The 20582-nt window shown below is 55.7% G+C and overlaps 1 protein-coding gene across 1 annotated transcript in view; it reads right to left on the bottom strand.

Annotated features, from left to right (window-relative positions):
• Positions 1-20582, bottom strand: part of LOC119098708 (neural-cadherin) — a gene marked incomplete at its 3' end in the record, with an annotated part of 90249 nt that overhangs the window by 23386 nt on the left and 46281 nt on the right. The window contains 2 exon segments of the mRNA XM_037221715.1: positions 8117-8224; positions 8855-9008. Of these exon segments, the coding sequence (XP_037077610.1) occupies positions 8117-8224; positions 8855-9008 (262 nt within the window).

Genomic DNA, 20582 nt, shown 5'->3' on the forward strand with positions numbered 1-20582 from the left:
TCACGGTGGGATTGATGCCTTAGTTGTAATCAGTACTGCCCGTGATGACCCTCACGGTGGGACTGATGCTTCAGTTGTGATCGGCACTGCCCGTGATGACCTTCACGGTGGGACTGATACTTCAGTTGTGATCGGCACTGCCCGTGATGACCCTCGCGGTGGGATTGATGCCTCAGTTGTTATCAGTGCTGCCCGTGATGACCTTCACGGTGGGACTGATGCTTCAGTTGTAATCAGTGCTGCCCGTGATGACCTTCACGGTGGGACTGATACTTCAGTTGTAATCAGTGCTGCCTGTGATGACCCTCACGGTGGGATTGATGCCTCAGTTGTAATCAGTGCTGCCCGTGATGACCTTCACGGTGGGACTGATGCCTCAGTTGTGATCGGCACTGCCCGTGATGACCCTCACGGTGGGATTGATGTCTCAGTTGTGATCGGCACTGCCCGTGATGACCCTCGCGGTGGGATTGATGCCTCAGTTGTGATCAGTACTGCCCTAAGTGACCCTCGCGGTGGGATTGATGCTTCAGTTGTGATGGGTACTGCCCGTGATGACCCTCGCGGTGGAATTGATGCTTCAGTTGTGACCAGTACTGCCCTAAGTGACCCTCGCGGTGGGATTGATGTCTCAGTTGTGATGGGTACTGCCCGTGATGACCCTCGCGGTGGGATTGATGTCTCAGTTGTGATGGGTACTGCCCGTGATGACCCTCGCGGTGGGATTGATGCCTCAGTTGTGATGGGTACTGCCCGTGATGACCCTCACGGTGGGATTGATGCCTCAGTTGTGATCGGCACTGCCCGTGATGACCCTCGCGGTGGGACTGATGCCTCAGTTGTAATCAGCGCTGCCCATGATGACCCTCGCGGTAGGATTGATGCCTCACTTGTGATCAGTGCTGCCCGTGATGACCCTCGCGGTGGGATTGATGCCTCAGTTGTGATGGGTGCTGCCCGTGATGACCCCCGTGGTGGGATTGATGCCTCAGTTGTGATCAGTACTGCCCTAAGTGACCCTCGCGGTGGGATTGATGTCTCAGTTGTGATGGGTACTGCCCGTGATGACCCTCGCGGTGGGATTGATGTCTCAGTTGTGATGGGTACTGCCCGTGATGACCCTCACGGTGGGATTGATGCCTCAGTTGTAATCAGTACTGCCCGTGATGACCCTCGCGGTGGGATTGATGCCTCAGTTGTGATCAGTACTGCCCGTGATGATCCTCGCGGTGGGATTGATGCCTCAGTTGTAATCAGCGCTGCCCGTGATGACCCTCGCGGTGGGATTGATGCCTCAGTTGTGATCAGTACTGCCCTAAGTGACCCTCGCGGTGGGATTGATGTCTCAGTTGTGATGGGTACTGCCCGTGATGACCCTCACGGTGGGATTGATGCCTCGGTTGTGATCAGTACTGCCCGTGATGACCCTCACGGTGGGATTGATGCCTCAGTTGTGATCAGTACTGCCCGTGATGACCCTCGCGGTGGGATTGATGCCTCAGTTGTCATCAGTACTGCCCGTGATGACCCTCGCGGTGGGATTGATGCCTCAGTTGTAATCAGCGCTGCCCGTGGTGACCCTCGCGGTGGGATTGATGCCTCAGTTGTGATCAGTACTGCTCGTGATGACCCTCGCGGTGGGATTGATGCCTCAGTTGTAATCAGTGCTGCCCGTGATGAACTTCACGGTGGGACTGATACTTCAGTTGTAATCAGTGCTGCCCGTGATGACCCTCGCGTTGGGATTGATGCCTCAGTTGTAATCAGTGCTGCCCGTGATGACCTTCACGGTGGGACTGATGCTTCAGTTGTGATCGGCACTGCCCGTGATGACCCTCACGGTGGGATTGATGTCTCAGTTGTAATCAGTGCTGCCCGTGATGACCTTCACGGTGGGACTGATACTTCAGTTGTAATCAGTGCTGCCCGTGATGACCCTCGCGTTGGGATTGATGCCTCAGTTGTAATCAGTGCTGCCCGTGATGACCTTCACGGTGGGACTGATGCCTCAGTTGTGATCGGCACTGCCCGTGATGACCCTCACGGTGGGATTGATGTCTCAGTTGTGATCGGCACTGCCCTAGGTGACCCTCGCGGTGGGATTGATGCTTCAGTTGTGATGGGTACTGCCCGTGATGACCCTCGCGGTGGAATTGATGCTTCAGTTGTGATCAGTACTTCCCTAAGTGACCCTCGCGGTGGGATTGATGCCTCAGTTGTGATCAGTACTGCCCTAAGTGACCCTCGCGGTGGGATTGATGTCTCAGTTGTGATGGGTACTGCCCGTGATGACCCTCACGGTGGGATTGATGCCTCAGTTGTGATCAGTACTGCCCGTGATGACCCTCGCGGTGGGATTGATGCCTCAGTTGTCATCAGTACTGCCCGTGATGACCCTCGCGGTGGGATTGATGCCTCAGTTGTAATCAGCGCTGCCCGTGGTGACCCTCGCGGTGGGATTGATGCCTCAGTTGTGATCAGTACTGCTCGTGATGACCCTCGCGGTGGGATTGATGCCTCAGTTGTAATCAGTGCTGCCCGTGATGACCTTCACGGTGGGACTGATACTTCAGTTGTAATCAGTGCTGCCCGTGATGACCCTCGCGTTGGGATTGATGCCTCAGTTGTAATCAGTGCTGCCCGTGATGACCTTCACGGTGGGACTGATGCTTCAGTTGTGATCGGCACTGCCCGTGATGACCCTCACGGTGGGATTGATGTCTCAGTTGTAATCAGTGCTGCCCGTGATGACCTTCACGGTGGGACTGATACTTCAGTTGTAATCAGTGCTGCCCGTGATGACCCTCGCGTTGGGATTGATGCCTCAGTTGTAATCAGTGCTGCCCGTGATGACCTTCACGGTGGGACTGATGCCTCAGTTGTGATCGGCACTGCCCGTGATGACCCTCACGGTGGGATTGATGTCTCAGTTGTGATCGGCACTGCCCTAGGTGACCCTCGCGGTGGGATTGATGCTTCAGTTGTGATGGGTACTGCCCGTGATGACCCTCGCGGTGGAATTGATGCTTCAGTTGTGATCAGTACTTCCCTAAGTGACCCTCGCGGTGGGATTGATGTCTCAGTTGTGATGGGTACTGCCCGTGATGACCCTCGCGGTGGAATTGATGTCTCAGTTGTGATGGGTACTGCCCGTGATGACCCTCGCGGTGGGATTGATGTCTCAGTTGTGATGGGTACTGCCCGTGATGACCCTCACGGTGGGATTGATGCCTCAGTTGTGATCGGCACTGTCCGTGATGACCCTCGCGGTGGGACTGATGCCTCAGTTGTAATCAGCGCTGCCCATGATGACCCTCGCGGTGGGATTGATGCCTCAGTTGTGATCAGTGCTGCCCGTGATGACCCTCGCGGTGGGACTGATGCCTCAGTTGTGATGGGTGCTGCCCGTGATGACCCTCGCGGTGGGATTGATGCCTCAGTTGTGATCAGTACTGCCCTAAGTGACCCTCGCGGTGGGATTGATGTCTCAGTTGTGATGGGTACTGCCCGTGATGACCCTCGCGGTGGGATTGATGTCTCAGTTGTGATGGGTACTGCCCGTGATGACCCTCACGGTGGGATTGATGCTTCAGTTGTGATGGGTACTGCCCGTGATGACCCTCGCGGTGGAATTGATGCTTCAGTTGTGATCAGTACTTCCCTAAGTGACCCTCGCGGTGGGATTGATGTCTCAGTTGTGATGGGTACTGCCCGTGATGACCCTCGCGGTGGGATTGATGTCTCAGTTGTGATGGGTACTGCCCGTGATGACCCTCGCGGTGGGATTGATGTCTCAGTTGTGGTGGGTACTGCCCGTGATGACCCTCACGGTGGGATTGATGCCTCAGTTGTGATCGGCACTGCCCGTGATGACCCTCGCGGTGGGACTGATGCCTCAGTTGTAATCAGCGCTGCCCATGATGACCCTCGCGGTGGGATTGATGCCTCAGTTGTGATCAGTGCTGCCCGTGATGACCCTCGCGGTGGGATTGATGCCTCAGTTGTGATGGGTGCTGCCCGTGATGACCCTCGCGGTGGGATTGATGCCTCAGTTGTGATCAGTACTGCCCTAAGTGACCCTCGCGGTGGGATTGATGGCTCAGTTGTGATGGGTACTGCCCGTGATGACCCTCGCGGTGGGATTGATGTCTCAGTTGTGATGGGTACTGCCCGTGATGACCCTCACGGTGGGATTGATGCCTCAGTTGTAATCAGTACTGCCCGTGATGACCCTCGCGGTGGGATTGATGCCTCAGTTGTGATCAGTACTGCCCGTGATGATCCTCGCGGTGGGATTGATGCCTCAGTTGTAATCAGCGCTGCCCGTGATGACCCTCGCGGTGGGATTGATGCCTCAGTTGTGATCAGCACTGCCCTAAGTGACCCTCACGGTGGGATTGATGCCTCAGTTGTGATCAGTACTGCCCTAAGTGACCCTCGCGGTGGGATTGATGTCTCAGTTGTGATGGGTACTGCCCGTGATGACCCTCGCGGTGGGATTGATGTCTCAGTTGTGATGGGTACTGCCCGTGATGACCCTCACGGTGGGATTGATGCCTCAGTTGTAATCAGTACTGCCCGTGATGACCCTCGCGGTGGGATTGATGCCTCAGTTGTGATCAGTACTGCCCGTGATGATCCTCGCGGTGGGATTGATGCCTCAGTTGTAATCAGCGCTGCCCGTGATGACCCTCGCGGTGGGATTGATGCCTCAGTTGTGATCAGCACTGCCCTAAGTGACCCTCACGGTGGGATTGATGCCTCAGTTGTGATCAGTACTGCCCGTGATGACCCTCGCGGTGGGATTGATGCCTCACTTGTGATCAGTACTGCCCGTGATGACCCTCGCGGTGGGATTGATGCCTCAGTTGTGATCAGTACTGCCCGTGATGACCCTCACGGTGGGATTGATGCCTCATTTGTAATCAGCGCTGCCCGCGATGACCCCTGAACACTGACGACGCTCCACAGAAATACTAGAGCCCTTGTATCACGTCGCTGAAACCAGCACCTTCAGCCTTCCATTTTCGTCGCACCCGACAGACAGATAACGTGAGAGCCAGTAACGTACGCGATAGCATCGGGCACACCTCCACCTCAGACCAGGCACAAACGGGCCTGTCACGATCGCGGGGCGGGAAGAGGGGTACACAAGGACCTCGCAGGTCCCGGCCACGCTAACAACAGCGACTTAGTGGCGGCGATTCGCATCCGTGGCTAGGCCGAACCTGACTCCGAGCCCGGCGATTACGAGGGAAGGCGCGCTGACTGGCACTGCCCCCTCCGCTCTCCCCCACCCCACTCCGCCGCCGGTGCAGCGGGCAGGCAGGCGCCTCCGTGTTTCGCCGCTTTACGTCGCGCTCGTCGACGGGCAGCGCGTCACGACCGCGGCTCGTGGAGGACTGCGTCTGGAAGGCAACCCTAGCCGCTTCATGCGCAGACCTGTGTTGCAGGACTAGCAACGAGCAGCATAGACCCGTTTACATTCTCGGTTCCGTGCGGCGCACAAAGTCAGGGTGTTTACACGCGCGACGGCGAATCCCGCGGCACAAACGGGCGCCGCGCCCGAGCATCCCTATACGGCCGAGTTTAAATCCCGGCTAGGTGCGGCACACAAAGTTCACATCTAAAGGCTTGAGCCGAAGTAGTAGCACAGCAATCTCCGCCTTCCCCGGGATCCAGATGGAACGCGTTGCGGCAGGCACTGAATGGCAATGTTCGCGGGAACGGTGTCTGTTCCAGATTAAAGTGGCGGGAGGCTGTCGGCGCCGGCCCATCGGGGACGGCAGGCAGACGACTAGAGGTCACCGGGCAGAGACGAGCGAGCAACAGGTTGCAGAGACAAGGTCAGAGAGACATTCCGACTGAGTGCAACGGGCGACTTACGTGTGAGAGAGAGGTGAGGGCGCATGCCTTTAAAGGTCACGGTGATCGACGATGCTCAAAAGAAAGGGATCATCCCATTACCCTAACTCCCAAGAAAAAGCACGTTTCCTTTGGCGCAAACGACGGAGCATTCAAGACCCCTGAACAGCATCCACACTCCAGTCACGTGCATTTTTGCAAAATACTAGGGCCAAACATGGAAAATGAGTGAACCTACCCCAAAACACACGAAACGCGCGTTTCTCCCCGGATTCAACCAATGGCATTTCTCAGAGCGGGGCCTAGACTCCCACAATGGCACAGGAAACCACACGCCTTCTCCTCGCCACTGCCGGCGCTCCCTGAGGCGTACCACGTCACCGGCGTCCACAGCGGCTGCGGCCCCACCGGCCGGCTTACCGGTACGCTGGGGTGCGGCTCGCTGCCAGCCAAGCCGGAGCTCAAGCGGGGCCCCCGGCCGGCGGAACCACGCTGCCATGCGGCGACCATCGCCAGTCGATCGGTTCATACGCCGTCCATCATTGGCACACCCTGCTGTCCGCCGACCGCGTCAAATGGCTTACGTCATGCGACAGTGAATTGGCCCCTTTACGAAGAGCCCCGTGCTGTCCATTGCGGGGCCATACTGCGGCAGTGTGTTTCATCGCTGATAACGAGTTCCTAGGTTCGGGTACGGGATCTATGCAGGAGTCCATTTTCTCGAAATTGTGCATTACCGTTTTACACTACGCTGAAGTGGTCACACGCCTATCTAATGACGGCAGATATGCATCAAAACAGAAGGCGTCTTCAAAGGGTCCCGAATCGCCGCAAGTACCTCACATACTCGTGTCAGCCTAGTAGAACAAAGCCCGAATTATGGGCCCCCATTGTCCGGCGTCCTGTGTGCATTCGCGTGGATATGCCACGTAGCCGATGTGGATGGGCTTGCGCTTGCAAATTGGTACGAAGGTATCTGAGCTTTCGGGACATCCAAGCGCAAAAGCCGAGAACGTAAAACCAGCGATATACAGCCAAGAGGCACGGGTCAGCCATCAAAACTGTTTGAGGGCTTTCTTGTTTCGGAGCATGGAGCATACCTTGCCGTGAGACTGCATTTACAGTATTTGGGAGTAGGCCTCAGAATGAAATCAGCACGAGCTGCTGGTATGTCTAAAATGTCATCTGACACTAAAAACCTTTGTTCCGTTATTATAAAAGTCAACTCTAAAGGCTCGCTTTGTTTTATTAGTTATTATTATGTATTTATGTATATTAATAAGTTACAAAAGGGAAATTCACTTCTGCTATTGCTTCGAGAAAGGCATGTTGCCGAAACATCAACCCAACTATATCTCTATTCTCCTGTTTTTTTTTCGAGAAATAAGGCTGATACTAGTGTCTGATCTATGTGACTAATGTTCCTCGATAATGCACTGAACGACTCACACAATTTGTATTATCACATTCAATAAAATCAAAACTTCATTCACTGGTCTTAACTACAACTAGGCTGCACGTGAATCAATACTAAAACCTTCACTTTGATAATTGCAACCTTGCTTGTCTAATGAATTTCAGCTACTAACTATTCCATCGTGTTGAAGCAGTTCCTTGCTTAACAATGGTGATGTAAGCACACAAAGTGAAAATGCAGTAATGTCAAAAAGCAGTACTTAATCTATTCATACCTTATGCATCAGTTTGAATCAAATTTAATTTGGTTTGCTTTAGAACAGTGCGTGCCCAAGAAATCTTCCCCGGCAGGGACCGTCAAAATACCTTGACCCGATCAAGCCAGAAATGACATGCTTGCTATGCCTCGCCCAAACTGTCTGACCTGATCACACCCAACGACGCTAACCGCCCGCTAATTGATACCAGCTCATTCCCACCCCCATTCCAGAGATGGATGCGCCAACTTCCCGTCGCGAACTACGTGACAGACGGCGCAGCCGCCGGCAGCAGGCGCGCCGCACCCTCACGCCACCAGCCGCCGACAAACCTCGGTCGCTGATGATCACAGCAGCAGGCGGAGCGCACCGCCGCGCGGTCATGGCACCACTCCGTCGCACCGACACGACACCATCAAATTAAGTCACCGCTGCTCGGAGTGAAGCGCTCCGCCACGCACGGCGCGCACGCCGAGCAGCGGCGGCGACTCCAGCAGCCGTTCATCACGCTCAGTTTCGCCGCGTGATGGATCACCCTCCGACGGGGGCGGGGAGCGGGGGGCGGGGGGGGGACTCACCGCCGGCGGCGTTCTCGTAGACGTTGGCCGTGTAGGTGCGCTCGGAGAGCTGCGGCGGCTGGTTTCCCGTCACTAGCACCGTGGCAGTGGCCATCCGATGAGGGTGCTCTGTAACGTGGCGGCGCGGCGTCACAGCATTGCCGCCGATGACGGTGGGGAGGGGAAGGGAAGGTTGGCAGGTGTTGAAGTACGCTGCGTTAAAATTAGGCGTAGCGCGGGACAAAAAAAAAGGTGGCTTGCGGTCGGTGAAAGGGGGATCAAAGTGTTGTCGTCGGGAGTAAGTAAGTTGTAAGTTGGGAGCTGAAATAATCTACCTTTATTAACTTACGTCCTGAACGCTGACGGAAAACACTCGCCATGCTTTATGAATACAAGCACAGCAGTTTTAATTACTGTCTCACTTCAACGAAATAATTCAAAGCTGCAGAGCATTCATTACTTCGTCTCTCCACTTTTTATACGCACTCCCATATTTGTATTTGTCCTGGGGCTAAGGGTGCAGTTTCGTAGAGTAAGTTGGTGGAGGGGCTGAACAGAGAAAGATGACTCAACCTGAACTCAAGATACGTAAAACGGGTTCCTCCTGGATTTTTCCCCTTCCCTTCTCAAAGATTGAGAGCTGGATTCTCCCCCCTCCCTCCCTCCCACCTTCTCCCATTGCCCTCCAACTGAACAAGAAACTACCCCTGCCTGGGACGCGTATCTGCGTCATCCGAGCGTCCACAACACTTCACACACCTGGGTTCACCGCAACAACGGTGAAGTTGAGCACTCCTCCGTCCATCAGCTGCCTGCCGTTGGTGTTGGTGAAGACGTTGCCGTTGTTATCGATTCGGAACAGCTGCGGATTGTCCACGTTGTATTGGATGTTGGGCGCTCCCGTCGCCAGCACCTGGCGGAGAAAGCAGAACTTGTGATACCAGAGGACGACAACAGGCGAGCACAGGCTCCAGCGAAGGTTACAAAACTATCCGCGAGTCGACAACCAACCATAGAAAGAGCATCTACTCGCCGCAAGCCACACACATGGTGCGAAGAAAGGCGTTACGAAAAGGCTAGACGGGTTTGCTATATTTTAGACGTAATGCGTTTTGGACAATGCGTCCGACGGCCTGAGATCTTCCAGCGGACGCCGTCTCTGAGTAATGTCGTGGCCAACTCGGAGTGCCCGATGGGCCCGGTGGGAAAATTGTAGAGGGGTTACATTTACTACCAATGCAGATGATTTGGGTCTAAGCGCGGGTTGATGGTACATGTCAACAAAGCCACTTGAAATGGTAAAACGACTGAAACAAAGCCCGCTGCACATAAATACACCAGCCCGGATGACACAAGGCTTGTTTGCGTACCAGCCATGAAAAAGTGAACTCTACCATTTCAATCAAATCAAATGCATGGAAAATGCCGTGAACTGGCATAGTGCGCCCTCGGAAAATCACAAAGGGCGTTCGTGAATTGCTTGTACAAAGGAGGGTTGAAACAGATGGGAAAATGGGTTCACTGCAGGTCAAACCACTCAGACAATGATTTGCCCTAATCGCGCAACTTGCAGCAATAATCACAGACCGTCTTGCATTACGCCCCAACAAAAACAGCTGCTGCAACTGGAATAACAACAACTCATGATAAGGACTGCCGCGGTGCAGCCGTCTGGGAGTCGACCGCAAACCGTGCAGGCAAAGAGACGGGCGCAGGCAGCTGGTTCACAGCTGCAGCTGCTCGGCTTTTCTGTACATGGAACGACAGCTGCAGCTGAGGCCTCTCAAATCAGCTGCATCTCGCGGTGGGAGGCTTTGCCGACAACGCTGGTTAACTCCGGGAAGCAAGGTGAGAAGGAGGACTCCGGCCCATTGGCTGAATGCATGAGATAGCGCTCACTTTTCACCATGGAGCAGAACGGCAGTCCGTGCGCCTCGGAGGAAAGACCATTCAAAAATGTGTAGCTGACGACGAATATGCAAATGCAGTTAAAAGGCGATTTCTATAATTTTTCAGTTATACACTTCCGGAGTTTATTAACTCAGATAAAATTGCATATGTGTTCCGTTAATGAACTATATTCCATGCAAAACACGTGAACAGTTTATGAGCTGGGACCATTTAATGAACGGTGCTCACTTATTGTTCATGCCGAAACTATACATGCAACGTTTTTCACGAATAAATTATTTGGTTTCTTCACTACGGCCATCATTTCAATACTGACGCAAAATGATGTTCATTTACTCAGCTATGTTTACGATTCGCATTTGCTGAACTGTCAGAACCATGTTCTCTCTGCTCATTTATTTAGCACTGTTAACTATACGCATTTTCTGCGCTGTCAGAACCATGTTCTTAAGCCTGTTCTGAAACTATTGGTTCGCCTTCCATAGACGACTTGTGACTGTGGGCCTGCCTATCGCATTTCGACCAACCCAATGCAGCCATTCTCCCAAATCAACCCGAGCGGCGCGTCCACTGTCTTCGTGACGGCCCATGTCACAGCCAGCGCCTCTACCGGATCATCCGACAACTACCGCCGGAAAATTGATCTGCCGGCACACAAAAACGCACACGGCTCGGATACGCATCAAAGTTTCACACGAAGACGGCTCATCGCGTGTCGGCGGTGTCAGCCCATCTCTCCATGCATGTCACTGCCTTCAGGGCCTGTAAACAGCCGATACTAGATCCCCGCTCCGAGTACGAACAAAGGAGGAATTCAGCAAAGGAGGAATTCAGCCCTAAAACAGGGTGCCAACATCACCCCGGGCATGTTTATTTAAGACTTCGTCCGAACCTTTAGATTGGACATATTCCTGAAGTGAGAGCTCACACTTAGCAGTCCTGAGCGCGTGAGCCCTTGCCCTACCATCTGGTCATGAAATTTCAGGTCAATGACAGAATTTGGCGGCGAAAACTTATCGTGCTGCATCACTCGGCGCGGTCCGTCCTAACCTGTGGCGCCACCTGACCTTAAGCGCCCGCTTCCGCCGGCCGCGGACCATCCCAGTCAGGAGAAAATAGCAATTGACTTGCGCGACTCGAACCCACCCCGCCACGGGTGGGTGGATCGGAAGGCTGGCGCTCTAACCGACTGAGCCACCGGGACGGATTCGCGCAACCCAAATGGCGGCTCACGCAAAGGGCGGGTCGAAAACATCTTCCTCCTCAACGCATCAAACTTTATCACATGTCTGCGTCGGCATGAAACGATTCGTTTTCGGGAATCAGGAGTATAGTATCGGAACTATAAATCGGGAAAGTAACAATCGGAAATTTCGCTTCATGCGTCCGCATGAAATTTCTGATTATCTCGCATGCTTGCTTACGCCGCCGCTGCAGAAATCATCGGTACCCCTTAAGGGTAGCAGGACGAATTAGTTCATTAACGTGGTACAGTTGGCTTTTGACGTCAGCAGCGACAACCCGCCACCCAATCACCCATAAGCATATATGCGCCATCGGCCACAGCCACGACGTGCGAGTTTGCAGGGCGTCTACCCGGGGATCATAATCCAACAGCAATTTGAAACGGCCACGGTCATCGGGCCGGTGAAAACAGCGACAAAAATCGCTGCCAATGGGTGCGCAGCGCTCGATGCGAACTGGCCTCGCAAACACACGGCCGGCTACAGCCACGGGCAAGCGGCGTCGCCTGAACGTCACAGGTGCGCCGCAACTGGCACGCAATTTCGCCGCCGCAGAAACCGGGCGGTGATTTGTGGTCCGATCGGCGCCGAGTGGACGGCGGCGGAGCGGAGTTCGGCGTGATAGCAGCCGCGGAGTGGGGAGTTCGGAATGGGAGTGTTCGGAGTGGGGAGTGTTCAGAGTGGGAGTGTTCGGAGTGGGGGTGTTCGGAAAGGGAGTATTCGGAGTGGGAGTGTTCGGAGTGGGAAGTGTTCGGAGTGGGAGTGTTCGGAGTGGGAGTGTTCGGAGTGGGAGTGTTCGTAGTGGGAGTGTTCGGAGTGGGAGCGTTTGGAGGGGAGTGGGAGCTCACCGCGAGGCTCGCCGGTGAGCCGAGCAACGGTTCCGGTCAGCAACCACGGGTTGAGACGCGACGACATTACTCGACGGGCAGGACTGTACGGACCAGGGGCAATGGAAGTTCTCCCACGTTGGAAGGAGGGCGATGCACTTTTTTGTTATACCCTCCAAGTCACGTTTACGTGTGGCACGACCGGGTAAAGGTCTGGACTGTGCAATAGCATAGCAGTGTTCATACTTGAGACGGACCCCCCCCCCCCCCCCCCCCAGAAGAGCAGCTGGACCCGTTCCTGGGCCGGTGCAGGACCGGCCAGGCAGAGTGGCTGAAGGCTGAAGGCCGACTGGGAAGGTCTAGACTCAGAGACAGTCGCCCCGGCTGCAAACGCCAGTGCACATGCGGCCTCGTCGCCACCCGACGCTCGTCTGGTCGCTACTCGAGAGCCGAAATCAGGGAAGCCTGCACGCTCGCACCATTGAGCGAGTTGAAGCTCATCTGCGAGGCCGCAGTTGTCACAGCCAGCGGCGGAGAGAGCCCAAAGGTCCAAAAGCCCAAAAGTTGCGAGCAAAAACGCGGCGGCGCTTAACGCAAGGAGCCGCTTCGACCATCTGCCAACTAGGCCCGGCTTATCTTCGCCGAAATGCGGGTTCGCTGTAGCGTGCATTATGCATGCAGCACCAGTGTAGTCCCGGCAGCCACGGAGTCGTAAAATAAGTCTGCTAACACCGTCGACACGCAACAACCAAACGGTGGACTAGGCGCGTTGTTTAGCTACCGGCGACTCGAATACACAATAAAATATCCTGGCAGGCCCGCAAACCACCTCCGCTCAGCGCTGGCTGTCCGCTCGAAAGTTATGTCGGCTGCTTTACCCGCTTCGCTTGAGGAAAAATAACGGCCCAATAACTACCTGAATGCGGGCAATATATCAGGAGGAGGCAGGAAGCCTCCCCCGCAACGCGCGCAGTCCATATTTCGGGTTGATTAAGAGTTATTCGTACCACGTCAGGAATTACAATGTGCCCACCAGGGAGCTCTGAATCAACAATGAAGCGAAAATCCGATCCTGCACTAAATGAAACATGGGTCACGAAGGGCCGCATTAACCTGTGGTCGGAAAAATGACAAACCATAAATCAGAGAACCACAAACGAGCTCGACAGCAAACAGTGAGACGAGCTTGACACCAAACAGTGACAGCCATGTCCTCACATATCGCTAGTCATCGCCAGGTCCTGGATCCGAATCCCATGAACTCAGAACAACGCCCATTCGCTGGGGCTGAACGCTGCGACAGGAACAGCAACTTCGCCGACAGCTACGCCTCTTTTGAAACCCCGTCTACACGTCCTCAGCGCGTAGGGTCGCGCAACGCGTCCGAAACACTCACCGCACACGGCCAGCTTCCGCCGTCGTGTCCGCACGCCAGCGGAAGTTTATCGCAACATCCTCTGCCCGGCCAGCCGCTACCAACGGGAAGCGGGCACAAACGGCGCAGTTGCGACAGATAGCCGGCGCATCCGCGGAACGGAAGGGTCCAGCAGCGGACCTAAACCTGCGGACCTGCGCCAACATCCGACCGCAGGGGGCAAGGTCCGTCGAGGCGGCTAACGCTCCAGCTCCAGCCAGGTGGTCGCGCTCGTCTGCACGCGGGAGCGCAGCGCCCCGACCGTCCTGGGTGGACGGAAGACGGCCGTTATTGTCCTGTCCTGAGGCGAGGTGTGGCTGAACTGTCCTCGGTGAACAGAAGATGGCCCTTGATTATACCGTGGTGAGGTATGCCTGAACTGTCCTCGGTGAACAGAAGATGGCCCTTGATTAAACCGTGGTGAGGAATGCTTGAACTGTCCCCGGTGAACAGAAGATGGCCCTTGATCATACAGTGGTAAGGTATGCCTGAACTGTCCTCGGTGAACAGAAGATGGCCCTTGATCATACAGTGGTGAGGTATGCTTGAACTGTCCCCGGTGAACAGAAGATGGCCCTTGATTATACCGTGGTGAGGTATGCCTGAACTGTCCTGCGTTGGATCGAAGATGGCCCTTATTGTCCTGTGTTGAGGTAGCCTGAACTGTCCTGCAGCGGACGGAAGACGGTTCTTGATTGTCCTTTAGTGAAGCATGCCGGAACTGTCCTGCGGTAGACAGGAGGCTTTCCTGGACCGCCCTGCACTGGAAGTGAGACACAGTTCAAGCGGTTAACTGAACCATGGACCGCGGTGTCATGTCGACGCCTAGTGCCCCGCAAAAACGCTTTATATCCAGCACACAGGCGCTTTTCATCCAGTGATGTTTAATCATCGCCTCAGGGAGGCCACCCGGCGACATAACGGTCAACCAGAGGTCATCTGGTAGCATCTGGCCCCCCGGGCGGCGAATACGCCGCATTCAGCAGCATACCCGCAGATATGTCGTCAGAGGCAAGTGGCCATGGAATGCCGTCAAATATGTCGCCAGGGGCGAGTGACCGCGGGAATGTCGTCAAATATGTCACCAGGGCAAGTAACCGCGGAATGTCGTCATATACGTCACCAGGGGCAAGTGACCACGGGGTGCTACCAGGCGTTCAGTGAATTGGGGCCGGGTGCTCGCCAACTGCCGTTGTTAATACATGTCGCTGACCCTATCGTTTCAGAAATGCAGAGCCCAATCAATTATCTGCAGGCTCTTGCAATAATCGCAGAAGCGCAATTTCCACGCTCTTGCAACTAACCAAGCACTTCGGTGTCTACATTTGTCGTGGGTGGTTTAAAGCAGGTAGGTTAACCGCAGCAATGTAAGCCCACTCAGGCCTCCCACTGAGCAGCGCTCTTGAACTCCACCGTTATGAGCGCTTCGCTGTTACCAGCCGGCCCCGGGCGTGTCTGATGAGACGGCTGTCAGGGAGCTGCGCAGCCTGATGGCTGCCACACCGCGTTTCGGCGGGGCCGGAACGTCCCGCAGCGCTCACATTGCGTCGTGTGCGGCACATGACGAATCGGCCCATTCGCCGGCGCGGAGACCTCGGTGCCCCGGTGGCCTGGCCACCAGGGGCGCAGTCAGGCGCCATACGGGAGAGAACTACGCCAGAGGCGTATTGATTTAGACGAGGATGTCATGTTAAAGCCAGCTCTTGAAAATTCATGCAGAGCAGCGTGCAAACGTTTGGCGAGGACAAGCGCGGCCCTTTTGCGTGTCCCTGACTGCGCCTCTGCCCGCTCGTCCAGGCAGTGGCTCGTATGCGCGCAGAGATTTGTCGCGCGAGAGGATACGCTGCCCGGGCCGGCCTGCAGGTGCCGCCCCCGCCCCGCTGGACGGCCAACCACGACACGACGGTAGCATAACGCCGGGGCTCGTCCCTCGGCGAGCTCGCGGGACGAGCTTCCAAGCTTTGGGGCGGAGACACTCCAGGCTCCGAGCCTCGGGAGCCCAGACGGCCCAAGCTCCAGGCCTCGGGAGCCCAGACGGCCCGGGCTACAAGCGTCGTGACTGCAGACGGTCCGGGCTCCGAGTTTCGTGACTGCAGACGGTCAGAGCTCCGAGCTTCGTGACTGCAGACGGTCCGAGCTCCGAGGTTCGTGACTGCAGACGGTCCGGGCTCCGAGCTTCGTGGCTGCAGACGGTCCGGGCTCCGAGCTTCGCGATTGCAGACGGTCCGAGCTCCGAGCTTCGTGATTGCAGACGGTCCGGGCTCCAAGCTTCGTGACTGCAGACGGTCCGAGCTCCGAGCTTCGTGACTGCACACGGTCCGAGCTCCGAGCTTCGTGATTGCAGACGGTCCGAGCCCCGAGCTTCGTGACTGCAGACGGTCCGAGCCCCGAGCTTCGTGATTGCAGACGGTCCAGGCTCCGAACTCCGTGATTGCAGACGGTCCGGGCTCCGAGCTTCGTGATCGCAGACGGCCCGGGCTCCAAGCTTTTGGATCGCGCACGGCCTGAAGTTCCGTCCCCAGGCCAGTGCTGCTACCTGAGCCAATGTATAGCCGACGCATGGCAGTTCCGCTCCCGTCAATAGATGCCCTTACCGGCCATTGATTACGGTCATAAGCCAGTCGACAAGCGCTTGGGATGAGTCATCAAACGTTGACGAAAGCGTTTTGCACTTATAGCGGTCGATAAGCTATCGACGGCATGCAACCTTTATCAGCTCTGATGACCGAATTACTCCTGGGTCACAAATGGTGTGAGCAAGTGCTTTCCGCGGTCTCTAAATGGATTATGTTCTCAACGAAGAGTTATAGCTCCCGAGCGCGAACAATATCGATCGTCCAGGGCGCGTGGTTTCGCAAAATGGGCTGGGCAGTGACGAATGAAGAAATTTACCCCAAAGTATGCCATCAAACGAGTTTCTTCCCGGATTTGGACACTATCTTCTCAAAGCTTTGGGGAAGCTTTCCTCCCCCACCGAACTGAAATGGAATATACACCACTGTGATCGTCTAAGCACATGCGGTGCAACGTTTTTTTTTACTAAACCGCGGCGTGACTATCATTCGCATGTAAATAAGGCAGTCACTTGTCCATGTTTGATTCCAAACAGGTGACCTGGCCTGGAAAACCGGTCAGACCCTGACGTGGACTAGTTGAACTGAACATCGCACTGAATTCCTTATACACAGTGCAGTCCCCTGTTTTCGTCGCGTGGCTCTAGCTCAACTAGGGACCGGCAAGAGCGTGCTCTGCCTACCGGCTCCCCTGACACGCGAGTGGGAACAGACCCGCACTTTGTAGAGGGCCAATTGACTCGGGCACAGATCAAACCCAAGAGGCCTTGAAAATTCCCACCTGCAGACATACCTCGACATACTGTTAAGTACCACGCCATGGCCTTCGACCTTTGAAGCGCACAATGTCGGCAGCTCCAATCTGCAACTGGGTCGGTGCGGAAAAACCCAAACTTCGTCGCGACATTGGAAACGAGCGCTGGCCCCGGGCCTCAGCCTGCGGCGAACCTTCCTCGACAGGCCCCTCAGCCCGCTCATTTTCCGACCATGTCATCATGCAATATTCAGCGGACCCGCTGACGCAGCCTGCCCGGCAGCACGGGAGCTGCCGGCCACCCTCACTGCGCATGCGCAGATAGGTGTCCTGCCGTCTGCAAGGACCGCGGGAACCGTTGAGCACCTCCAGGGGCTGCGCGTTTACTGTACGTGGGAGAAGAGCGCGCACGAGCTCTACTAATTTCGCCCGCTCCGTATCTGTTATCAATTATGTTTGAACGGACAGCGAGTCCATTTGTTCGTCCATTCGGACGGTGTCCATTTATCTGTCTATGCGTGCGTGCGTGCGTGCGTGCGTGCGTGCGTGCGTGCGTGCGCGCGTGCGTGCGTGCGTGCATGTTTGTGTGTGTCGAATTGCTTGCGTGGGTTATTTTGAGTTCAGAGCACTTGATAAACGGAGGTCATTACGCACATCCCGACCTCACCACCAAGTGGTGCCAATCAAATTAATCAGGGTATTTTCTGCCTCCGGTCTTTTTGCCAGACTTGAGAACGAAAACTGCACGTGCCTTGCAGAGTTCGGCATCGTTGCCCCAAACCAAGTTGGCCCTTTTTGGCCAGTTGCCAGCTGACCTTTTCTTGCTAGTGGGGCCAGTGGGGCCAAACAATGCGCCCGTTCTGAGACTTGTACTCAGTGCCGCCAAACTATGACCCCAGCATCCGTCACTCAACAGCAGAGGGAGCGAGATCGAATAAATGAAAAAAGTGGATGGTGGTGCGAGGGTTTGAAAAACGGCCTAAAGTTACCACCAGAGTTCCCGAGACTACGGGTCCGCGTGGTGGATTGAGGTCGAGTCCTCACAACGTCTTTAAGCTCCAGGCTAGAAACCTAAACCTTCGAGGCGTAAGACTTTGAGGAAGGAGGGTCGAGCCAACCCAAATACATGGAAAGTCCAACTCTGGTTTTCCAGGGAAGCGCTAATACAGCTGTACTGAACTCAGGTGTGCTGAGCTGCACGTAACTGTCAACACTGCGCGTCTCCAACGCATTCCGCACTCGCATTACTTGTTTCCTCGTTGCAAATGGTAATGCGCTTACAATGCTTACTTTCAGCTCCACATGAACAACATATCACTATTTCTGGAGCCAATGCAATTTTATTGGATCCAACAACACGTAAAAACGTCCAGCGGCGAGCGGTTGCCAAACACATCTCCTACGTGCTACCGCAACATTATCGCCATTCAACCTCTGAACTTTGCGTGTGCGGCTGCCTCAGCGAGTGTTGGCCACACAGGATTTCCAGCCATGGCACTGACTAATGGTCCCGAAAGCAGCCGAGGTCATCCATCAGCGTGGCAAGGAGATTCGGCGGAACGCGGGCAGCTGCTTGGTCGGACGCCTCGGTGTGCCGCTGACACCAGTTCGCCGTCCTTCGACGGACCGGCGGCCGGACCGTGTCGGCAACACGTCCCGTCCTGACCTGTCCTGATCTGATCTGACCTGACCTGACCTGACCTGACCTGACCTGACCTAACCTGGCCTGACCTGATCTGACCTGACCTCCTGGCCTAGCCTTCTGTTCTGAGCGCTCGGTCACATGTCGATGGGTCAACGCCGTGGTTCCGCGGTACGCCAACAGGCCGAACGCGAGATGATGTATGGGCGAGGGAGCTAATTTAGCGCGGGGGAGTGTAGGACGCTATTGATTCCTTGCCTCCCATGCGCCGCTATAAGCCTGATGGTACACTTTCCCCATGTAAGCGAACGACCAGCCCTGTTAGGTGCCGCGCCGAAGGAGTCAAACACCAGCGGTCACGGCTATGTGCAGACGTATTACGTAGAACTGTGAAGGCACAACGGACCACACACAGTAAAGGGCAGCCGCCGTTCTGACCACCACCATCTCCGGACAGCGGCCGTCTGACAGCAGTACCATCTACCGACAGCCTCCGTCTGAACGCAAACCCATCCCCGGACGCCGCCGTCTACCGCACACAATCTCCGGACCGCGGCCGTCTGACGACATACCATCTCCCGACAGACGCCACGTCTGACCCGCACACCATCCCCGGACAGCCGCCCGTCTGGAACCGCCACCATCTCCGGCAGCGGCCCGTCTGACCCGCCACCACCAATCTCCCGATAGCAGCCGCCGTCTGACAGAACACAATCTCCGGATAGCGGCCGTATGGACCCGCACACCATATCGCACACCATCTCCGGACAGCCGACGTCGACGCACACCAATCTACGGACAGCGGCTGTCTGACCCGCACAGCCATCTCCGACAGCCGCCGTCTGACCACGCACCATCTCTGGGCAGCTGCCGTCTGACCGCACACCATCTCCGTCCATCTGCAGACAGCCGCGTCCCCGAGAGTCCCTCCATGACCGGCGCACAGCCACGTCCCCGACTCCCAGCACGACCGTTCGTCAGGCACACCAGCGCCACAGCGCAGACAAGCATATCGCAAATCTCAGACAGCCGCCGTCGCTGCACGCGCCGCCGGCCGCCTGGGAGTTGCTTCCTGCCCGAGATTGGACCGGGGCGGGCCTGGGGCCGGGCACCTGGCGACCCGCCGCGCCGTCGGGTCCGGCGCCGTTTGACGGCGGCGCCTGACCGCCGGTTCCCACGGTCATTCGGCGCGGCCGGGCCGGCGCGCGCGGCGCGTGTGGGAAGGCGGCGTCGGGATGGGAGGCGGCGAATAAAGTTTTATTGTGCAGTAAATAGTTCAGCTGGGACCGCCGCAGACTGAGTGTGTGACGACAGACGTATATGGCGCCACAAAACGGCGGAGATGTTGTCGCGCTGTCGCGCCCACTTGGAGTTGTCGGTGCTAAAAAGACAAGGCCGCCGAATGTAAAAATGACGATTTTTTCCCGAGATGGCGGTCAAGAGTGGTGAAACGGCTTAATACACGCCAAGGTACTCTGTATTCAATCGCCGTTCGGGTTCGGTCAACAGCCTTCGATATTGTTTTTGCCGTTTGACAAACGAAGAACCTCAGAAACAAAAACACTACAAAAACAAACTGTCTCTTCTATAACCCGGGCTTCTGTCATGGAGCACTGCAGCAAGGTCAGGCATAGTGATTAGCGCATTAAAAGATTCCTGAAATTCGCCGCGGCCGTAATGACCTCGAAAGATCGCATCAATAAAGAATGTGACGGTAAAATGTCAGCGATTTTCAAAGAAAAATGTCAGCGATTTCAAAGAAATGATGCGACTGGCGCGCCTCCAGCACACGATGCAAGAGACACGGCGCGCTCTTGCGTTTGCGATGATCTAAATGGTAATTCCGGGATGGCGCAATACGCCGCAGCATCTGAAGAATCGGTGTTACTTGAGCCTAAGGTACGTCAGTTATCATGCACAGATGAGAAGGTTGGACTGTGAGCAGAGCTGCAGACAGACCGTCTCCATCCGGCAGTTCAGCAGTTCAGCAGTTCAGCAGTCCAGCAGTTCAGCTCTGCAATTTTGCGGTCACTTTTCAACAAGAAATGGCTGCATCCCGCGAGACAAGTCAACAAGCCAGTAAATTAAGCTGAGAGGCAAAAAGACGGCTACCATAACTTTT

This window comes from Pollicipes pollicipes, unplaced genomic scaffold, assembly GCF_011947565.3.
Source record: "Pollicipes pollicipes isolate AB1234 unplaced genomic scaffold, Ppol_2.1 Scaffold_4740;HRSCAF=5597_pilon_pilon_pilon, whole genome shotgun sequence".
Classification (NCBI taxonomy): domain Eukaryota; kingdom Metazoa; phylum Arthropoda; class Thecostraca; order Pollicipedomorpha; family Pollicipedidae; genus Pollicipes; species Pollicipes pollicipes.